The sequence below is a fragment of the Copidosoma floridanum genome, unplaced genomic scaffold (genome assembly GCF_036245765.1).
Source record: "Copidosoma floridanum isolate Cflo_tuat_1 unplaced genomic scaffold, Cflo_Japanese_pri ptg000020l, whole genome shotgun sequence".
Taxonomy (NCBI): domain Eukaryota; kingdom Metazoa; phylum Arthropoda; class Insecta; order Hymenoptera; family Encyrtidae; genus Copidosoma; species Copidosoma floridanum.
In genome coordinates, this window is record NW_028321897.1 from 17,836,942 (window position 1) to 17,859,026 (window position 22,085).

At 30.0% G+C, this 22,085-nt stretch overlaps 1 protein-coding gene across 1 annotated transcript in view; it reads right to left on the bottom strand.

The window, feature by feature from the left end:
• The window catches only part of Nhe2 (Na[+]/H[+] hydrogen exchanger 2), a 1,770,486-nt gene that overhangs the window by 990,259 nt on the left and 758,142 nt on the right, over positions 1 to 22,085 (bottom strand). The window contains exon 7 of the mRNA XM_089593690.1: positions 9,528 to 9,617. Coding sequence (XP_089449816.1) covers positions 9,528 to 9,617 — 90 coding nt within the window. The remainder of the gene's footprint in view (positions 1 to 9,527; positions 9,618 to 22,085) is intronic.

Consider the following 22,085-nt stretch of genomic DNA (forward strand, 5'->3'; position numbering starts at 1 on the left):
TATAATAGACAACATTATCATGGTAATTATTATGATTATTATGATTAACAGTAGAATTATCATCATTAGTGTTATTATCATCATTAATATTATTATTATTAGCATTATAATCATGATTATTATAATAATTGTTATTATCGTTGCCATCGACATCATTATAATTATTGACATCATTATTATTGTTATCATCATTGCCATTACTATTAACAGTATTATTAGTCTTATAAATCTTATTATACTTATTATTATTATTATTATTTTTACTATTACTATGATCATTATTTTTACATTTATCACCATTATAACTATCAAAATTAGCACAATAATTTATATTGGTAGCGTTATCTGATAATTTATTAACATCTTTATCATCATTATTACAACAAAATTATGATCATCATGAATATTAACATTTTTCTTATTATCTGCATTATTGTCACTTATATAATGAGTATTCAAACTGAACCAACTAGTGCTACAACTTAAACGACTTTTTTTATCGTCATTACCCTAGTTACGGTTAGTACTACTTTATATTAAATTACTTCTCTCTAAACCAGTTCTACTATTATTATGATCACAATGACAGTCATATATACCATTGGGTACAAAAATCATTATTATAGTTTCAATTATTATTATCAATATAATTATAATATAATCCTTTTAAAAGTATAATTGAGATAGCACAATTATAATCATTATTGTCATTATCATCATTATTTTTATCATTATTACTTTTTGATCATCATCACCATAACCGTCATTATCATCATTATGATCATTATTATTACAAATATTATTAGTCTTATTACCAACGTCACTGTTATTATTGACATTATTATTCACACTATTTTTATCATAACTATATTTTTATTATTATTTTTATCATCGATATCGTTATGTTTATTATTAAAGACATTTTTACCATCATCATCCTTATCGTGATCATTATTATCATTATTGTTATTATTATCGTTATTATAATTATTATTATCAATAATATCTTTATTCTTATCATTTCAAACATTATAATTCTTATTTTTATAATTATCATCATCATTGTCATCCTTATCATTATTATTATTATTATTATTATTATTATTATTATTATTATTTTTATTATTATTATCATTATTATTATTATTATTATTATTATTATTATTATATTTTTTATTATTATCACTATCGTCATCGTCACTTCTCTCTTCATTTTCATTGTTATATGTGTTATGTCCATTATAAATGTCATTATTATATTTATTATCATTATTATCTTCATCTTTATTATTATTCACATTATCATTATCATTATTATCTCTAGTTTTATCTTTAGTATCGTCATTTTCATTATTATTATTATCATGATCCTTTTTATTACAATTATTACTATCGTTTTTATAAACATTAATTTTTAATATTGTTAATTATTCTGTTACTATTATCAACATATTTAATTTTGATTGCAGCTTTGTTATTATTGTCATTTTTTGTAACTTTATTACAATCAATTATGTTGACATATATATATATATATATACTTTTTCTCGCGGTAGTCCAGAATGCCTTCATGCACGATAGAAGGGTGTCTGAACTTTTTTCTGTTTGGGACTCGTTATGACCATACCTACTTAACTGGCAAAAAGGTTTTTTTCCGGACACTCGGTTTGGAATTTGCTCTTGGATTAACACTTTAAGCTGGGGCCACGGAGGCTTTGTCCTTTGTTTGGGCTTCTTATAGTGTTACTTTACCAACTTCTCTCAAACTTTCTGCGTCCTGTAGGATATTTTTTAGTTTCCATCATGCATCTGAGCTGCGCTTCTTTGTTTACTTGGAGGGATGGAGCAATATAATAGGCAGTTACTCCCCAGCACAAGCCTAATCCCGGCTACCCTTAACAAAGGCGCAAGGAGCGCCAACACCACAGAGCCCGAGGGGCAGAGATCCGGGCCACCAAGGAACAGCCGCTCATCGGTAGGATGGCGATATAGCGAAGTAGACCTTAAAAAGTGCAAATGAATCACCCAAAGCTATGGGCCACCAGGTGAAAGCCGCTTATCGGTAGGAAGTCGATACAGCGAAGCGGTTTAAGGGAGTCTGCACGCGCTTAAGCATCCACGCAGGCCCCTATCTCACACACCAACCACCGGCCGCTAACCCGTGGCCACGCCCCAGTGGCCCTACTTCCAGGCCCCCCCCCCGATGGCATTAGATCCACGCTCACACCACCTTCGCTCAGTCGTCCAGAAAACCATCCTCTTTTTTGGCCCAGAGAACTGTGTGTATGTATCGGGCTACTGCAGTTAGTTCACTTTTCTTTGTAGAATTTTATCTATGACGTTGTCAGCATTGAGGGTTTCGTTTTCTTTACTGCAGCACGTTTCAAATATTATCAGTATCATTATTGTCATCGGCCTTATTAAGGTTATCACCATCATTATTATAATCAACATTATTATTACCATTATTTTTATTGTCATCGTCATTATCATTATTACAACTGAATTTATGGTTAGCATTATCATCATTGTTATCATTATCATTGTTATCTTAATTATCATCATTATTATCATTATAGTTATTATTATGAATTACATTCACATTATTATCATCCCCGTTATATAATTTAACATTATCATTAATATTGTGGTCTCCGTTTTTATTTTTATTTTTATTGTGCATATCAATAATTTTATTAACATCATTATTATTATTAATAATACTATTATTATAATTATCACAACAGTCACAGCCAACGCAACCATTTTTATCACCACTATAGTCATGATTATTATTAGCCATAACATTGCTGTTATCATCATAAATACCATCATCCATATTTGTCTTATTATAATCATTTTTCTTATTATTATTATCGTCATTGTTATTTAATCATTTCCGTAATTATTATTATCATTATGACTGTCATCATTATGATTATTATTATTATTATTTTTATTATTATTATTATTAATATCGTGATCACAATCAATAATAATATCATTGTTATCACTACATTCCATCGTGTCAATATCGCCATGATTATTATCATCGTCTTGATTACCATAGTTATTATCGTTTTTATTATAATGATCATTTTTACATTAATATGATCACTGTTGTGATTATTTTTACTGATGTTATCAAAATCTACACGGCAATCATCGCACTCTAAGTTAATTTCCATCACCATAATAATTAATAATATCATCAGCAACATAACCTTTGTCATAGTTCCCAATACAAAAAAACCATCACCACTTTTCTAAAAGCCACGATTATACTCGTTACTATTATTACTTATATTACTACTAATACAACAACCACTGCCACAACACTTAATGCCACAACCGTAAGCATTAAGTTATTATTATTTTATTTATCATTGTAATAATTCTTTGTACAATTAGCATCAGCATCGTTGTTATTTGTACTAGTATTTTTATCATTATTTTTATTGTTATCGTCATAATAATTATGATTACCATTCTTATTATCATTTTTATCATCATAAGCAACATTGTTATTATCATTATTATTATTATATTCATGAGTGCAATTGTTTTCGTAATCATCAAAAATGTTATTGTCGTCATTGTCGTTCACGTTCTGATGTCGTCGTCGTTATCATAATCTTTGTTCTTGTTTACATCTACGTCGTCTTTGTCATCATCATTATTATTGCTATCATCATCATTATCAGCATTAGCATTAATAACATCGTCATTAGTATGGTCATTTAAAAAAAATTAATGTAATTATTGTAACTATTCCTATTTTTATTAACATAATTATCATTCTCATTTTTATCATCATCATCATGATAATCATAGGCATACTTGCCATGACCCATAAAGCCAGTACTAATACTTCACTACTACAATTACCAAGATTATCATTATTGTCAGCAACATTATTATTGTCACAATGAGCCGTATAAAAAACAACTGCCACTGGCACTGACATTGTTATTTTTATGAAGATTATTACTATCACTATAACTTCTAACACCACTATTACTAATGCTATGGTTAAAAACATAATCATTATTATTATAAATCTTATCGTTATCAACATAAAGTTTCTAATTATCATGATTCTTATTACTATCGTCATTTTTATAATCACTATTATTAAAATTGTCGTCAACATTATTATTATTATCATTAGCAACATCTTTTTCATCATCATTAACATCATTATCATAAATAAAGTTTTCGTGATTATCATGATCATCACCATTATAAAGTTTATCATCATTATCTTTATCATCAACTTTATCGTTATCATTATTATTATTATTATCATTGTCAATGTCATCATCATCTGCTAGTTACGCAATAAAGTAACAAGCTTCCTGATCGCTTGTGGTAACGTAATAGATAATAAAGAAAATTTTTGCCGTGTTCTAAATCCAAACTACAAGTTAAATATGGGATGGACAAATAAAGACAATCTTTTCATTGAACGTGACACCATTTTCATGATCATCATGATAATCATTATTATTTTTACCATCATCACCATTTAAATAATCACTATTATTATTATCATTATGATTATTATTATTATTAGTATTATCATCATCATCATCATCATTACTATCATCATCATTATTATCACTATCACCACTTTGATCATCCTTCTTATTATTATTATCATGATCATCATCATCATTCATACCATCATCATCATCATCATCATCATCATCATCATTATTATTATCATAATTATCATTATTATCATTAGCATCATGAACATTATTATTTTTATAGTTATTTTTATGATTAATATTATCATCGTCATTAAAACTATTATAACTTTTAACATTTCTATTATCATTATTTTTATTATTATTTTAATTTTTATTTGTATAAACATTATAACTGTTATTATCACTATCATTATTATTATCATTACTATTGTCATCGCCTTTATTATAGTAAGTATCAATATTAAACGCATTCTTGTCATTATTATTATCTTTATTATCATTCTCCTTATTAAAATAACTATGGTCATCAACATTATTATAATTATTATTGTTATTATTATTACTCTTATAACTATCACCAACATCATTACCACTGCTACTAAAACGATCACTATTACCAACATTATTCTAATTATTATAACTAGTTTTTATTAAATGTACAGAACACGAAAGTTTCTGAAAAGTATAGATTAATGATGTATTAAAAGTTATAAACGTCTTAACCAATGTCATTTTACTTACTTTCTTTTACTTTGCTATGTTTAATTATCATACAAAGAATTAGTATTACCTCGTACTTAGGATCAAATATGTAACGTCATAAATACATGATGAAATCTTCTAATAGTAGATATTGTTGAAATATTTAAAACATTTCCAATGAAACTAACTTTTCTAGATCCTTATTTATTTGAAAAAAACTTGATGGTTCTGTATGCATAAGCACAAATAATTGTTATTTTTTTTTCTTTAAATTCACCTCAATTATTGTGGTTAAACTAAAACAGTAGTATGCTGAAATATATATTTAAAAAAAAAAATTTAGATATAAGTATGGTGCATTTTATCGTGCAAAATTTTGACAATGATATTTGAATGACAAAAATGTAATGGTTGTAAACGTGGAGCAATATTTTCACTTGCTTTCAGTCTGCATGGTAATAAATTTAAGCCACTATTGATGCGAGAATAGTTTAAAATGTTTTATTTTATATTTTGATAATCTCTTTTCTTTTGTATTAATTAGTAACAATGTCGTGTATAAAAATGCAAATCTATTACTAATTTAAAAATTTGATGTCGATTTTAATAAATAATTTCTGTATCTTTTATAGACAATTTTAAAAATCCTTTCTACGTAAATAACATGTTGAATGAAAATAAAATGTTGAATTATATTTTACAGAATTTAGAAGACTATGGCATTTTTCAAAAATACTCGGGAATACATTTTCTACGCTGGTAAATGATTACTGGTCTGCTTTTAAGGAAATATGAAGAACAAGCTGCTAATTTCAAATGAAAGTGGTAAAATTTATATAGACAGAGAGATGTGCCCTTGACTTTTTGTTGGTGAGCTTTATTATTTCTTCTAGTGGCTCTCTTTTTTAAATTAGCTGTCTATCCTGTATGTGTTAATAGATATTTCTGAGTTCTTATAACCATATATGCCCCCTGCGCGCTCTGCGCACCAACCCCCGTCATTGAAAATAAGATTTACGAAGTATGGAAAAAAATCCGAATTATATAAATTGTTACTTAAAATTTATACATGTTAAAAATGTATATTGATCATAATTAATAACATAAATTTTTAACAATCACTTTTTGTTGTCCCTGACTAAAAACAGCTTTTTTTATAGGATAAGTACAACACGATTTTAAAAACGATATAATTTTCGAAAAAGCATGTAACGTTATGCTGCCTTTTTAACTACGAAAATTTTTCGCATGGTTTATTATGTCTTAAAATTTTTTTAGTAATATAATTTGAAACAAATACACAAAATTCTTTATTAAAGATTATAAAGATCATGAAAATAAAGCTCTTTAACATTTAAACGAAATTTTTAATTCTGAGAATATGTCTTGTAAAAATTTCAGTTTACCAGAACCAACAGAAACGATAAAAAAAGATATTGATACTGACGATGATGAAAGAAAATTTGTAAACATAAATTCCACGAAAAGTTTTCACAACTTAGTCATGATCGACGTCGAATTTTTCAAGAAATAATAAAATTTGAAAAAAAAATTTTTTCATTAATGGTCCTGGTGGATCTGGAAAACTTTTCTATGCAAAACATTAATTTATTATTTCATATCAATTGTAAAAAAAATTCTTACAATGGCTTGGACAGGTATTGCTTCTATTCTACTTCCAAAGGGAATGACCACTTACAGAACTTTCAGACTTCCTTAAGACTTAAACACTATAGAAGGTGCATCCTTTCAGTTTGAACCAGATAAACAAAAATTACGTAACGTAGAAAAAATTATTTGGGATAAAGCTTGTATGATACCGAAAAAGCGTTAGAAATCGTTGATAGGACTTTCAAAGATTTATCTAGTAGTAATAAACCTTTTAGAAAAAAAATAATAATTTTAGGTGGAGACTTTCATCAAATTCTCTCTGCTACTGGATTTAGGAGAAGGCAAAATTGAAACTTTTATAATTTCTCAGACATGGAAAACAAATGATGTACGTTCTAAAATTTTTAATAATGATGATGATTTTATTATAAGTAAAGCTTTGTAAACATCTCACAATGAATACACTCATTTTTTAAACAAAAAAATTTTAAAATTATATGGAAGGAACATTAGTAACAGACTATAGTATTGATAAAGCAACTCACAAAGGAGTAGATGAATCAGATGATAATATTCATATTAATTTGCCTGCAGAATGTTTAAATTATAATTATATTTAACATATCTAAAAGACTTTGCAATTGTACAAGATTACGAACTACAAAATTATTAAAATGCAACATTGAAGGAAAAATAATCTCAGGTGAAAAATAAGAAAATAAAGTCTTTTTTCCAAAAATAACGCTACAAACAAGCAATTCTTCTTCGCTACCATTTATATTGTATAGAAAACAATTTCCATTTACCTTAGCTTTTTCTATGACTATCAACAAATCTCAAAGTCGAAGTTTTGATGCCTTAGGAGTATGCCTTAGAAGACCATTATTTTCTCATGGGCAATTATATGTTTATCATGGGCATCATATAATTAATTATGTGTTGCCTTTTCTAGATGTAGAAACCCAAAAAAAATTTTTATTTAAACTGAATTAGAAAACAAATTTGAAATTAAAAATTTTGTTTAGAACAAAATTTTAGAGTAACAAAAAATCTATTCTATAGTTCATTACTGTTTTTATACTTTCTTGCTAATTTTATCTTTCATCAAAAAAGCGAATTTCAGTAACGTCTCGTACCCAGATTTATGCAATCATAAACAATCTGTTTTTTGTAATATGTTTTGAGATACACCATCGTGGATGAAAAATTTTATTAGTTTCACAAATGTAACTCATAATTTTTAAATCAAGAGTGTCTATCATCGCACGAAAAAATTCACAAAAAAAAAATTTTTTTTATGCGATCTGTGTAGCATTATAATATTAGACAAGAAAAACTATTTGCGTCACACAAAGGAATGCCAAAACATTGAAAATTTTAAGTGTATTAAATGCGAAAAAAGTTTCAAAAGAAATTTTCACTTGCAGAGACATTTGAAAAGTCATAAAAAAAAAGTTAAAAAAAAATTTGTCAACATTGTGGAAAAGGTTATGTAAGAGCAGAGCACCTAAAAAGACATTTTAGAGTATGTAATTAAAATAAACATCGTAAGTAAGATAATTGTAACAAAATTTATCGTGATGGTCAAATAAAATTATATGTGAAAATTAGATCACTTAAAACAGTTAATACATAAGGCCTTACGAATATATTTATATTATATATGGGGAAGCTAGGGGGGAGTTGGGACTGGAGTCTTGCAAGAGCGGGGGGGGGGGAGCAAGACCTCACTCTAACTCTTACGACTATATCATATAGGAAAATGTATATATATGGTGCCTCCACTCCTGTAAAAAATTGGTCGCTGTAATAGCTTGTTTAAAAATTTTCATTGTATTTTGTGAATAAGATTTTCTATTTGTATCTGTTTTATTTGTTAATTATTTCAACCAAAGCGTATTAATTTTTATTTTATTGTACTACTTTTAACGCTAAATAGTTTATTTTTTCTATTCAAAATTCTTTTCCTAAAATGTTAGAGCATCTTATACTCCAGACTAGACGTCTAAGACGACAATTCATAGCACATAAAGATAAATACATGTTGGTGATTCTGTCGTAACTAATTTACACAATATTTCTGGTTTGTATGTGTATGAGATAAAAATTATTTATGCAAAGGTAAATATTTGTAGTAAATGATACGTTATTTTTTTTAAAATTGTACAATACAACATTCCTAGGCATTTAAGTGGTCAAATTCTAAAAAACATATTAAAGTTATTGTTGTTCTAATCTAGTGTTACTTTAAGTTTTGTTTTTAAATTTGCCTTTTTTAATTTATATAGGCAAGTAACAAATACTCCTTTACAACAGCAAGGTTCTTGCCTTTTAATTGCCACTAATATTGCATTCAATTTTTTAATTAATATTAGAGAGATGTTCTTATATTTTGGCCCCAAAATATAGTTAAAAAGTCGTGCATTGCACATAAGTCTGCAAAAAAGCATAAGTTCTTTTTTAATACTCAATAACTGCAGATAATTTTTTTTTTTTTTACAACTCATTAGTTAGGAATAAAGTTAATAATTTGTGTTTAAAGCTGTATAAAATTTTGCATGTAAAAATTGTACGCTAAAATTTTATTTCATCTTTATTTGTTTGAGCCAAACCCAAACAATCATGGAGTAGTTTCTTTGTATTGCAGATAAAAAGCACAAAAATTATTTAGTCTATCAAATCATAAGAACTTCACAAGAGTTAACTGTTCTTACTCACCCTTTCATGAATTCTCTCGTTCATAGTTGGCTTTCTCTTCTCAGCTCGCTTAACATTTAATAATTTGACCAGTGGTTTAATGGTTATTCCCTAAAAATAAAAAAGTAAGTGAGTATAATTTAACAAAATCTTAAAAAGCCAGCAATATTATGCAATAGACTTAGAAAGCCTGCTTAATTGTACGAAAATTATGTTTGGAAAAGTATTTACCAACATAGTACTATTACGACAAATTCATCTTTATTTGCCTGGTACATTCATAGCTACTGAGCTCAGTTATACTTACGATTAAATCTTACTTTAAGTACTACTATTTTAAAGTTAGTGGTTCATTTGACTTATTAATAATAGACTGTTTTAGAAGAAAATAAATAAAACGATTTAATTAATTACATATCTGCATAACTACGCACCCTTTAAAGTGATATTGCAACGGCCTTATTTTTGCTATTTACTATTACAAATGTATCAAATTCGTAACATGACTAATACAATGCATCATCTTTATTACTAGCATAGATACCTAAATAGTTGGTGATAAGTTTTTACACAAAAGTGTTAACACAACTTTCTTCATTTTATTTTTTTTAATTGATTGTCTTATGGTCCATAGAAATTCAAAGAAATATAATTCAAACTTGCTCCTAAGTAGCTTAACAGCAGTAAAATTTTTGTTAATTTAAGAAAAAATAGAAAAAAGAGACCGATAGACAACACTTTCTAAATGCCATTGTTCCATCGACTGCACGGCAATAAATACGTTTTTAAAAATTTAATAAGAGTACTACTATTAATCAAGTAGTTGGTGAATAAAAAATTATGAAAATTTAACATTATTTATTATTATGTAGAACATACAGTACATGTTAAAAAAAATAGTGACTTCTCAAGTTTTGCAGACAACATAGATTTTATTATTAACTTTATTTTTTTTCTCTTGGTCCACTCGTTACGAACATATTTGTTTGATAACAGCTATGTACTACAATTAGTTTGTTTGTGAGAGGCATAACGGCTAGGATTGTTTTATATGCGTGGCGACTTTTTTTGATTGAAAATAATGAATCAAAGGATTTGCATCAAATTTTGTGTATAAAATAAAACTAAGTGCTTCAAACCACTTAAAATATTGACAGTGGCGTATAATAAGCAAGTTTACGGAAAAAAAGTTCACAAGTAGTACAAATTTTTAGGATAGCGGGTAAGTGGCCAGTGGTAAACTTCCCTTTAGACAACTACGTACGTAAACAAATACAAACGCTTAAGCAAAGTAAAAGATTGTTTTAGAAAACGGTCAAATCATTATTAGACAAGTTACTAAGGATGTTGACAAATCGGTTGGATTATGTCAAAAAAAAATGTTAATGTTTTGGGAATGAGATGTGAGTTCGCAAAGCTCGTTTAATGCCTGCTTAATTTTTACAAAAAAAATTATCACATGAGCATAGCTTATGAGCTGTTGACAAATGTCAACGATGATCCTAATTTGCTCATGACTGGTGACAAATTGGGTGTATGGTTATCATATCGAAACTGCAGCCCGAACGTCCCAATGGAAGATCCCAAGAAATTTAAGATCAAAGAAAGCACCCTAAGTTTGCTTAAATCTCAGAGTCATTCTCACTGGTTTCTTCGATTATTTACATGTATACGGTTACTAAATATGCGATGAGGCACATGAGATAAATGTCTGGAGTCGTGGAAAAAAATTCATGTCTTTTGCGTTACGATGATAGCCCTGCTTAGTTATCACTGATTGTGAGACGTTTTTTAGCCAAAAACAACACCATAACTCCTCATATTTCTTAGCTTCTCGTCAGGTTCCATATTTATCGGATTCAGCCTCATGTAAATTTTTTGTTTTCCAAATTAAAGAGACCTATGAAAAGGCAAAGATTGGCAACAATTTAGGGAATAAAGACTGTGTCACTGAAGGTGCTCATGGCTATACCATATATTTGCTTGTAGGAAGTGCTTTGTGGATTAGAAAAAACTTTAACATAAGTTTGACGTATCTGAGGGGAATTCCTTTGAAGGGGAAGCTAATACATCAATAAATACTTTTTTTTTAATGTAAGGCCCCCTAATGTTTTTAAGACATATAGTCTTTTTTATTAGTGTAGTTGTGCTATTTATTTTAGATGCCAGCGTTTCAAAACAGAATTTCTTGTGCTCGATATGCATTTAACAATCAACGGCATGCCAAAAATAGTAGTGAGATCAAAGAGAGCATAATATTTATTCTTAACTTTGCTAGGCATACTAGACAAAAACAGACCTATGCAGTATGAAGCATTTTGATAAAAAGTTTGTGAAACAGTCAGATGTCATTTTCTACCTCATTTTCTCGTCCATATGTTTTTCTATACAGTTGGCATTATATTTAAGAAACTGTTTTTCTTGCTTCTGTTTAATGAAAGCAAATTTAGCTGTTGCTTTTCTCATAAATCAACTTCTTAAGAAAACATGGAAGGCTTGTTAAAAATCAAACGAAAAATTTTGCCTTTACTTGAACAATAAAAAAATGATAAAAGAAGACGGTTGTCCTAAAATGACTTCTGTAAGCAACTAACAAAAAAGCTTTGGATTGGAGTTTGATCTCACATAAGCCTCCAAAATCCTCACCTCAGAAGTTTTTAGTGGTACTTAAACCTCTATTTTCTGATTTATATGAAAATATCAGTAAAAACATTAAAAAGAGTGATGGTAGTTCATGAACGTATATAGTAGTACAACAAACGTATTGAATGCTGAATCTGACAAAAATAAAAGTTTTTTGTATCAAAGTAAAAATTTGAATATAGCCTTATGAAATTACTTACAGTTAAGGAGGTTTGGGAGTATCATTCAGAGAGGCAAGGAACGTGGAGTCCCCCCTGCCTGCGCAGCTCGGCCCCCTTTACCGTGTACCCCCTCTTGCACTCTACAAACTTGAAACTGTACGACTGTAATTGATTATGTTATTAAAAAATGACTGGCAAGGCTTGTTTTTTTTTTTTGTCAAGCATCTTTCTTTGTACCAAGGCATCTATGAAAACTTTTTTGTTTATTCCAACATATTAAACATATACGTTAATTTCAATTAAAAGGCAAACCTAACCTTGCTCTATCATAAGAGACCGTGTTAAACTGTCAATATGTAATAATTTTTTTCTCGAAAATTTCTATTGGTGAAAAATCTAAAAAAATTTATGTGCACTCCTTATATGATTAAATATAACACACATTTTTTTGGCACGTTTTTCAATTTCACACTTTTTTCCCAAACTTTCTTAAGCCTACCCCTATTTTTCTTGTACACAGTAACGAAGAACTCTTTAATTTTAAAAGAAACATATATATCTCTATAAATATTTTTCTCACATCTTCAAGAAGATGACTATTACCTTTGTTGACAATCCTTTTTGTAGCTGTACGCTTCATTTCAAGAATTTTATTGTTCCTCAGACTTTACAATAAAATAACATATTACAATTAAAACATTTATTTAAATAAGTGTTATTAACATTTTTCATGATAAAACCAAAATTATTGTTTTTCTTTAAGCTGTCATCGTACAACCTTCAAAATAATCTTAATCTAAAATGATACCACGAATTTGCAAGCCTTTACGATTCTGTAAATTTATATATTACACTATAGTGATACCTAAACTACAGGTGAAAGATATTTACGTTATGCTCAATTTTCACTTCGTTTATTATTACCTATAACCTAGCAGTATCAAAGATTAGATAAATATTTGAGTTTAAGTACTATTTCCAAGATAGAGCTTCTTCCTTCCAATTATTTTGAATATTCTTTAGCTTATATTTATAAACATAATTAGATAAAATTCAAAAATACAAATGAAAATCTTATTAATGTTGTCAAGGAAAAATGTGTTATCTTAATCAAATGCAGTTTCAATGATAGTGCTTGCTTCTCTTTTACAGTTTTGATGGTTCATTAGCATGTATTAATGACGATGATTCACTTAAAACATTAAATTTATTTCACATAAAGTACAATTCCAATTGTAAAACAAAAAACAAAAACACCCTTATCACCACCTTTGCTATTTCTTAGTTATGTCATCTCATTGGTTGTTATAATCGAGTAGATGTTTATTTATAGAAGTTAAGTATGTAACAAAAATGTAATGTTCAGATACTCTAGCGTCTTTTTTTACAGATAAATAGCAAATTAGAAACTGTAAAAAATGCATCGTTATCTATAATCCATAGTTGTTATGTTAGAAACATTTGACTATTTTCTTGTTTCCCTTTACATAATAATGACTGTTTATTTTAACAGCAAAAAATGTATGTACGTAAGTATGAGTTATTTTCTATAAGTTACTGTCCTTCTATTTCTTAAAGCATTTTTTTATAATTAGAACAAATGCATCAGTTTTAGTACAATAAGACTTAATAATATCTTTATGCCACGTTTATTCCAATGGTGTCGTACGTTAGTAAGAATTTGACGAAAATAACATAAAAATATGAACAATATTCTTATAATGTGGTTTATTTTTTGACTATTGATGTACAACCCTGTTACGCTCGAACTTCTAAGTGAAGGGTGGAACTGTTAGATTCGTTCTACTAACAAAGAAATTTAATTTTTTCAGTCAGGAACTAGCCGTTGGTGCAAATTCTTTATTTGCTTTTGCCTATACAGTGTGCTTTTCTTTAAAATCGTTGACTTAGTATTGTAGTAATAGGTTTGACCCAGTGATGTGTAGGAAATGGTATTGGTGTGCCATACGCCTTATTCACATATGATATACTGCATGGATTTTAGTCTAATGTCATGCAGTACTTGTTGTAACAAAAATATGATTTATAAATTGTTAGGTTTAGTTTTGTAATTTTTTAATGAGTTTTAATTTTTTTCAAACTTAAGTTTAATCTATAGCCGTTCATAAGCCGCTATTTTCGCGCACGCAGTTACAAGATCTTAAAAAGTTTACTGCACTTAAGGTTCTAATCGTAAGAGAAGGTGGGGCATACGTGACATAGTAAATAAAAGTAAATGCTTGTCATAAGCGTAATGTAGTAGTACAAAAAATACTAGTTAACAGACTGGTCACTCCTATTGAATAATTAATTGGTTACGATGTCCTTTAATGATACATAAATGGTTTCTTGCAAGGCTTAAAAAAACTTAGGAAAAGAGCTTGTCTGCCCACCTAGAAAGCACACTTGTCCGCTGGGTGAAGCATATGGAGCCTAAATCTGATTGTTCTTTTTTTTATATTGAAAATTTGTTTGTCATAGTCATGAGACAACGACCAAGGTAATAAACATAATTATAAAAAAAAATCTCAAATGCAAAACATAAAAGAATTTGTTCTTTAAATTGTATTATTACAAAGATGAAATTTATACATTTTTAATCTTTTTGTCAGTAACTGGTGAAAATTTTTGCGATGACTATATACGCTAAGTATAAAAGACACTTGACTCTGGTTTTTTTTCACACAGCAAAGTAGAAATGGTTAAGAACCATCATAAGTTATAATGAATTTGCGCACTGTGACACAAGACACGAGCCCTGTCTACTCTGTTCGTTGTTACAACGAACGCCTGGCAATTTAATTGTCATATTGTCATCTATGAACAACTATACCGTTTAATTGCAAAAAAAAGATGCATTGAAAGCTATGACTTTATACTTTTGATTAACCACATGTTATTATCAATTCGAGTGTCTTTTCATCTTTTCCCGTAAAATTGGCCCGTTTGATCGCATTTTTGGCAGCCTGCAGTTTGTCACCTGACAGCTTATGAGGGCACTTCACGACAGGTTGTCCATTGGTCACGATGTGATGCGGTGCCACTGTGTCTGCGATGGGCTTATGTTTGGCTGCCAGAATGGTGATATTTACCAACTCCTCTAGAAGCCTCACGAGTAAGATATTGACGCCCACCGCAGTGTTTACCGTTGAAATGCTGTGTAACTATGCTTGTGATATCCATGTCTGTGAGTGTAGATTTGCAAGGGAATCAAGTAGGCACCCATTTTTCGAGTCAGGTGGCAATCTATAGTGCACCAGAAAGTCAGCCCCAACTATTATTTAGTCAGCATCAGCTATTAGGAAAAGGCATTTGAAAACACGTCGTAGTCAAAGACTTTAGACTATGCAACAAAATCCATATGTGTGTATAACGCTCGAGTTTTCAACGTATAAATAAATGGGCGCAGTCCTTAAATGTTCTTTAAAAAAGTTTTTCAATATCACAGATACTGTTCAGGTGGCATTGATTAGCACTTTGCCGTACACGAAGAGTTACGTATGTATGCCTTGTCTCCGAATTTCCTATAAAATCAACAAAAGCCACTATCTGTGTCATTTCTTTCTCATTTTTCTTGTTGCTCTTCTCTCGAGCTGTAGTATGAGCATGAGCATGAGCATGAGCACACGTACCTTTTATTTTGCTCTTGTTCCCTACAAAGCTACTAAAATTGTTTTGATAATGCTCTTACTAACTCCTTGAGGTCTTTTATCTCTGTGTTAACGTTGGTACCTGAGTTTTTGGGTGTGTATGTGCCTGAATGTCTGTCCTTTAATGCGTGAATATCTCTTATTGTAGGGCCGATTATATTGGTGGCTTTATCTGCTTGCTGTGCGAGTTTGTTCAGATCTATCATCCTACTGATGACTTAATGCGTTCTTACTTGCTCTGGCAGGTAGTCCAGGAAAAGTGTCTGGAGAATTTATCGGCTTACTAGCCCTTGGTAAGTGCCTTTATATTTTGTAACATGTAAGTAGGGCGTTGGTCTGCTGTGTATGCGTGATCTGGAGGATTTGTTATTGAATCACTGACAAAGGGTTCCATGGCAGGCTGTAGGTTGAGGATGACGTCATTAAATTTAAAATTGTTACTGGTTATTGGCAAACTAGAATTTTAGATTTTTCTCACAGAAGGGGACAAGGATATATTACTTACCCCCGTTACTGGTTTCAAACCAGGTCCTTAGGCTTCCACTTGGTCTTACTGAATGCACTGCATTTGCTGTTGCAAATGGGCCATGGCCTGCATAAACTCTTTCTGAATCCTAAGGAGGTGATAATCAATATCCACGGTGCTTGCTACCTGCTCCACCAGGAAGTTTCTGTTTCGTCGCTTACTAGTAATTCGTACTCATTTTTTCTCAAAGGGTAGAAATAGCGTTATCGCATGCTTCGCTATGGTTTTTTTTTTTATATCACGTGTGTATGTCGAAGCCTTACACGTGACTTACAACAACTACTAAAGAGGAGGAGTGACTATTCTTTAGTCACCTTGCACACAAAAGAAAAATTCGCAAATCAATGGAAAATTTGAGATTATGATTAGAGTCACCAGGGTAAATTTCAAGCGTTTCAGACTAGATTAAAGAGCAACAAGGACTGCTGGTGAACATTTATGTGTAAAATTTATTTATCATCTTATAATGGTTTAAACATTAATCTTTTTTACTCATATTTACACGTATTGTGGAATACTGTTACAAAATCTTTCGTACTGTCATTATTAAGTGCTCACTATTCGAAGAACGACAGCTGAGAGAGCCCTCGTTTTGCCACGTCATTGTAGCGTTGCTGGTTGGAGCTTTTCAGATTGTCTGTCTCCTTTTCTCTTAAGCACTAATATCTGCTTGGATTTAATCTCCTGCTTTCGCCGTCTAGGCTGCTTAGCAGTGTGAAGGTTGGTGGGTACGTCGTACTTCCTGCTAATGTCACCACTGATGCTAGATGGGAATGCTCGTACCACCACATAACATCGTCAACTCAAACCTCTCTAACTCGAAATTCTTGCTAACTCAAAATAAGTTTTTTTCTCATGAAAAGTTCTCGTCAACTCGAAAAAATCCTATATCAAATGATATTCTCATTAACTCCAATTTGTTTTAACTGAAAAAATTTCTTTTTCCATAATATTCCATCTAAAAGCCTCTATAATTTGATGCAACAAGCAGCAAGCTCCTTTAACTTGAAACACTATAATATAAATAATGTGGTAGCATAAATATTAGTACGGTTACGCACAAGAAATTGTTAGTACTGAGAACTTGATTGTCATAATGGCAAGTCCTAAAAGAAAATTAGAGTGCTTGATTATTTTTTAAAAACTGGCAATCATCAAAGCTGTTAAGCAGATCGTGAAGAGCAAAAAAAAAGCTAAGAAATTATGTGTGTTTAGTAGCACATTATCAATTATTTTGAATAACAAAGATGACACTTTAAAAAGATAAAAAAATAGCGGCTGTTCACGCAAAAGAAGAAATAGAAGCTTAAAATCCCAACGTAGAGGAAGCTATAGTAAAATGGTCAAAGCAGTGCCATGATAAAAATGCTGGAATATCAGGGCCAAATTTGTAAGAAAAACCAAAGCAACATGCCTCAAGCTAAGGAGATAAAGAATTCAAAGCTAGTTACCGCTGGTCTCACAGATTAAAGCAAAAGCATAGTGAGAAACTCCGATACAAGAGATTAATTCACATATGTTAACCTATATTATTGATCTTTATAATGTCTATTGGTGTGCCTTCTAGTTGACCCGGGAAAAAGATTTTAAAAAATATTGAACTCTGAAAGATCTTTTTCTTACATAATGAGAAAGTTTATTGTAACGAGAAAGTAGCGAGTTTTTTGGAAAAAGAATGTACAAATGTTTCCTGGTGACTGAAGTAGGGTGACAGGTCCTACTACATAGTCAATTAAAAAAAAAAAAAAGAAAGACAAGGTTATGTAAAATGCCCCTTACACTTAACTATACATTATAGGGAGACATATATGCGATGATAAAGCTTACGTACAGGCGAGTACAGGCTTAGTACAGGAGACTACTAGATTATGTAGTAATATTAAAACATAAAACATTTTATTCCAATGGCTATAATATAATTGCATAGTACAATTTCAACATTTAAACTGAGAACGACCAATTAAATCGAGCTTTGACATGTAACATTGGCCAATCGAGTAAAATTTGTATTGCTAATGATTTTAATAATAGATACAATTTATTAAATTGGTTTTTTTTATTTATAACTATACATAAGTCTTAATCTCACTTTATATTGCTCTCATTTTTGTCAATATTGTTATTTGCAATTATTTTCCTAGCATATGATTCAATGATCCAGTAATTTAAAAGAATGTATTTATTAAGTATTCGTAAGAAATTAAGTTTATCTAGAGCACTTTTATTGATTTTCTTATAAACTCTCATAGCGTTGCGTTAATGAAATTTTAAAAACCTGGCACACTTATGAAACTTTCTTAATATTCCAAAAATTATATTTTTAGTAGCAAAATTGAAATAAGTTTGCAAAATTAAAAACCCAAAAGTTGTCTTTATCAATTTTAATAAAGTTTTTTCTTTATTTTTATAACGTTGAATACGTAGAGCAAAATTATCTGGAAGCTGCAGAACGCATAACAATGTTATTTATGAAGCCCTAGAAGAAATTGATTAGTGGATTTTTTTATGCGTAAGTGCCGTAATGCTACTTTATTATAACATTAATTTATTCCTTAACACTTTAAGAAAGAACAGTACATCGATGGCATTCAATCGGCTTAACTTCGCAATAGTCTAACCAATTGTGACAGCAACTTTTTTATGGTAGTTTTTAAATAACCTTTTAAACAAAGAAGAATATTATAGTAAACTTTGACATTAACTACAATTGACTAAAAAAGCTTTGTAGTTATCAAGCTAGTACATCTAAAAATGTAATGATGTTTTGATAATTCTAGGAGGTTAAGAGAAATGAGACAGAAAATTTAACTCATTGTAGAAAGACATAAAATAAAGTTCTTTTATTATGAACATACTTAGAAAGAAATAAACAAGGAAGTGTACGGATAAGGGAAGCGCCAATTTCTGGATGGCTAAACTAGAGCAGCTCTAGCCAATTAGATTTTCGGCTATTGTTTTTTCCCCAAAGATTTTCGTTGGCAAGCTTTCCTGCGTCGTTTTCAAACAAGCGCATTACTGAGATCCAATACTCCTTATAAAAAGGCCTGGAGGCTCCAAATCATACGATCTTTAATTTTTACCCCTCAAACAGGAGACTGAGTATTAAGAGTCCACCCTTACTACCTCCCAGTCTACTACAAGATGAGGACATGGCAGTTAATTTTCACCCTCAAACGGTTGACTAGGTAGTTAGAGTCCGTCCCTGCTATCATACGGTCCTCCATGGGTGCGGCTTAAAAATTAGCATTGGACGCCTAGCGTTAGTTTTCCACGTGTACGATCCTAATACATTGAATAAAAATGAGTTGTTTGCAAGCAATAATACAGTTAACCTAGTATTTACTTATATTTTCTTTGGTCATAAATGTAGTCTTACATATTGCGGTATTGATAAGTTTTAAACCACGGGAATCAAAAATCGAGTATTCTTGCGTAAAATCTAGGGCAAACATCTATTTTTGAGATGGTATTGTTATTTCTTGAGACGGTCGCAAATTTGAGCTACAACCTACCCCTTCCGTAACCTTTAGAGCAACTCTCTTTACTCGTTATTGTACTGGTAACTTCTAGATCGCAAACTAGACATTATTTGATACGGCTTTCCAGGTAAGATCGATAACCCAAGACCGCAACCCAAGTCAGTGCATTAGAATACTGCACAATAACCAATTCTGTTTAATACAAATTAATTTCCTCTAAACAGTCAAAGCCCCATCGCAAATACACCGAATAAACTAAGAAACCCATACTCTAACCCATGAAATGCCTATTCAGCCATTGTGGGTCTCAAGTTATTAAACGCATGGTTCTCAAATGAATGGTCGTGCCGATGTAACATACAAACTTCGCAGGCTCCAGAGAAATGTAACCGGTCTTGTAGTGTAGCACCTTTTCTTTTCATACTAATAATTTTCATTTAGCGCGTTAAAACTTTACAGGAGCTCAGACAATTAACTTTGGCACAATGTTGCTCCAATGCAGAAAATAAAACAATAAAAATAAATTTAACAGCACGGAAATGTCATTAAACTGAACTAAATAAACGACTAAATATCTAGAATACAATTTATTCAACAAGATTCAAATTAAAAAGGCATGGCAATTAATAAATTTCAAAAGTTGAACAAAATGATGCAAGAATTTTTATGATGAAGAAATTAAAACCTTTCAGCAACATTATAGAATCAGACGATACTACGTACCTACCCAAGACAACCAAAAATTAAGAAACTGACTTAAATCCTGAAAACTTGGCCACTGGCTTACAAATAAATCGGTCAACTAAAAACGAAACAACTTAGTATCCAGAATATGACCACACCAAAAATAAAGATAATGCAGTTAAGTATATAATGAGTAAGAAAGAAACTTACCAAGAGATTACATTAAAATTAAATTTTAAAAATTATGAAACGGCTTACGATTTTATACGCAAAGAAATCAATAACGTAAGTGTGGAACGCAATATATACTACAAGCAGAGAAAAACTAAGATAGGTGAATCTTTATTAACCATGCTTGGTTGTGATAACCAAGCAGAAGTCAGAAGTTTGCAAGGCAGAAGTTGACCTTGCAAAGTAAAGATATATTACCTATCAACAAGTGTAATTCAATATAAGAAGGTCAAAAGAAATACACTCAATCTACGGCAAAAAATAAATCGACACCACATCAACTTTAAGAGACGATATAAATTTACATTAGGAAAAAGCTTAGGCTTATTTTAATTATAACATTTAACTTATACACGGGTTACTTATGTTTAATTATTATTCATTCATTTTTTCTATCAATAACTAAACAACTCAATGTACGCAACGATACATAACAAAACATTGTTTAGTGAAAAACCATTTTGCAGCGTTAAAACTATTAATTAAAAATATTTCATTAAATTATACTTCTATGAGAATAATTATTTACAATTAGTTAAAATAACTTGACATTTTATAGAGTACATTAAGTATAAGTGAACTAAAATATGAAAATAGTAGTTCCACTTAAATGTGTAAATCTCCATTTTTCATTTTTCTCTTTTTTCTCTCTCTCAATATTTAGTGAGACCATCCTTCTTTTTGCAAGACTATCCACTGGGTAGTAGCAAGAGCTGATAAGCTTAAGATTATGATTGAAATTGAACGGACAAACTATTTGAAAAACACTCGAAGTACTAAGCTGTGGTTGATAGCTTATATAATCAAACGTGCCGTTAAGTGAGGAAAGAGTTTTGATCTTCAAACCAAAAAATTTACTACGAGAATAAATTGAAAATTTTACTATTCCACGTCACAGTATAACACTACCTTATTAAGATTCACGCTACCATTTCAAGTCAAGCAAACACCAATGCTTTTAACTAAATATTATCTTGAAACCTGAATGATTGCAACGAAAAAAACCATTCCATATTCAATCGAATATGTTTATATTAACAAAAAAAAATTGTTAATAACCGTTCAAAACTCCTTTAACTCGCAAAACTGCAAAAATTTTGGTGTAACAAAACAAGCGCTTCTACATCTTGGTAATATTATTAGCCAGTGAGAAGTAATACTATGTACAAACTGAACTGTTCGTAGGTATTTATCAAAAGCTCTAG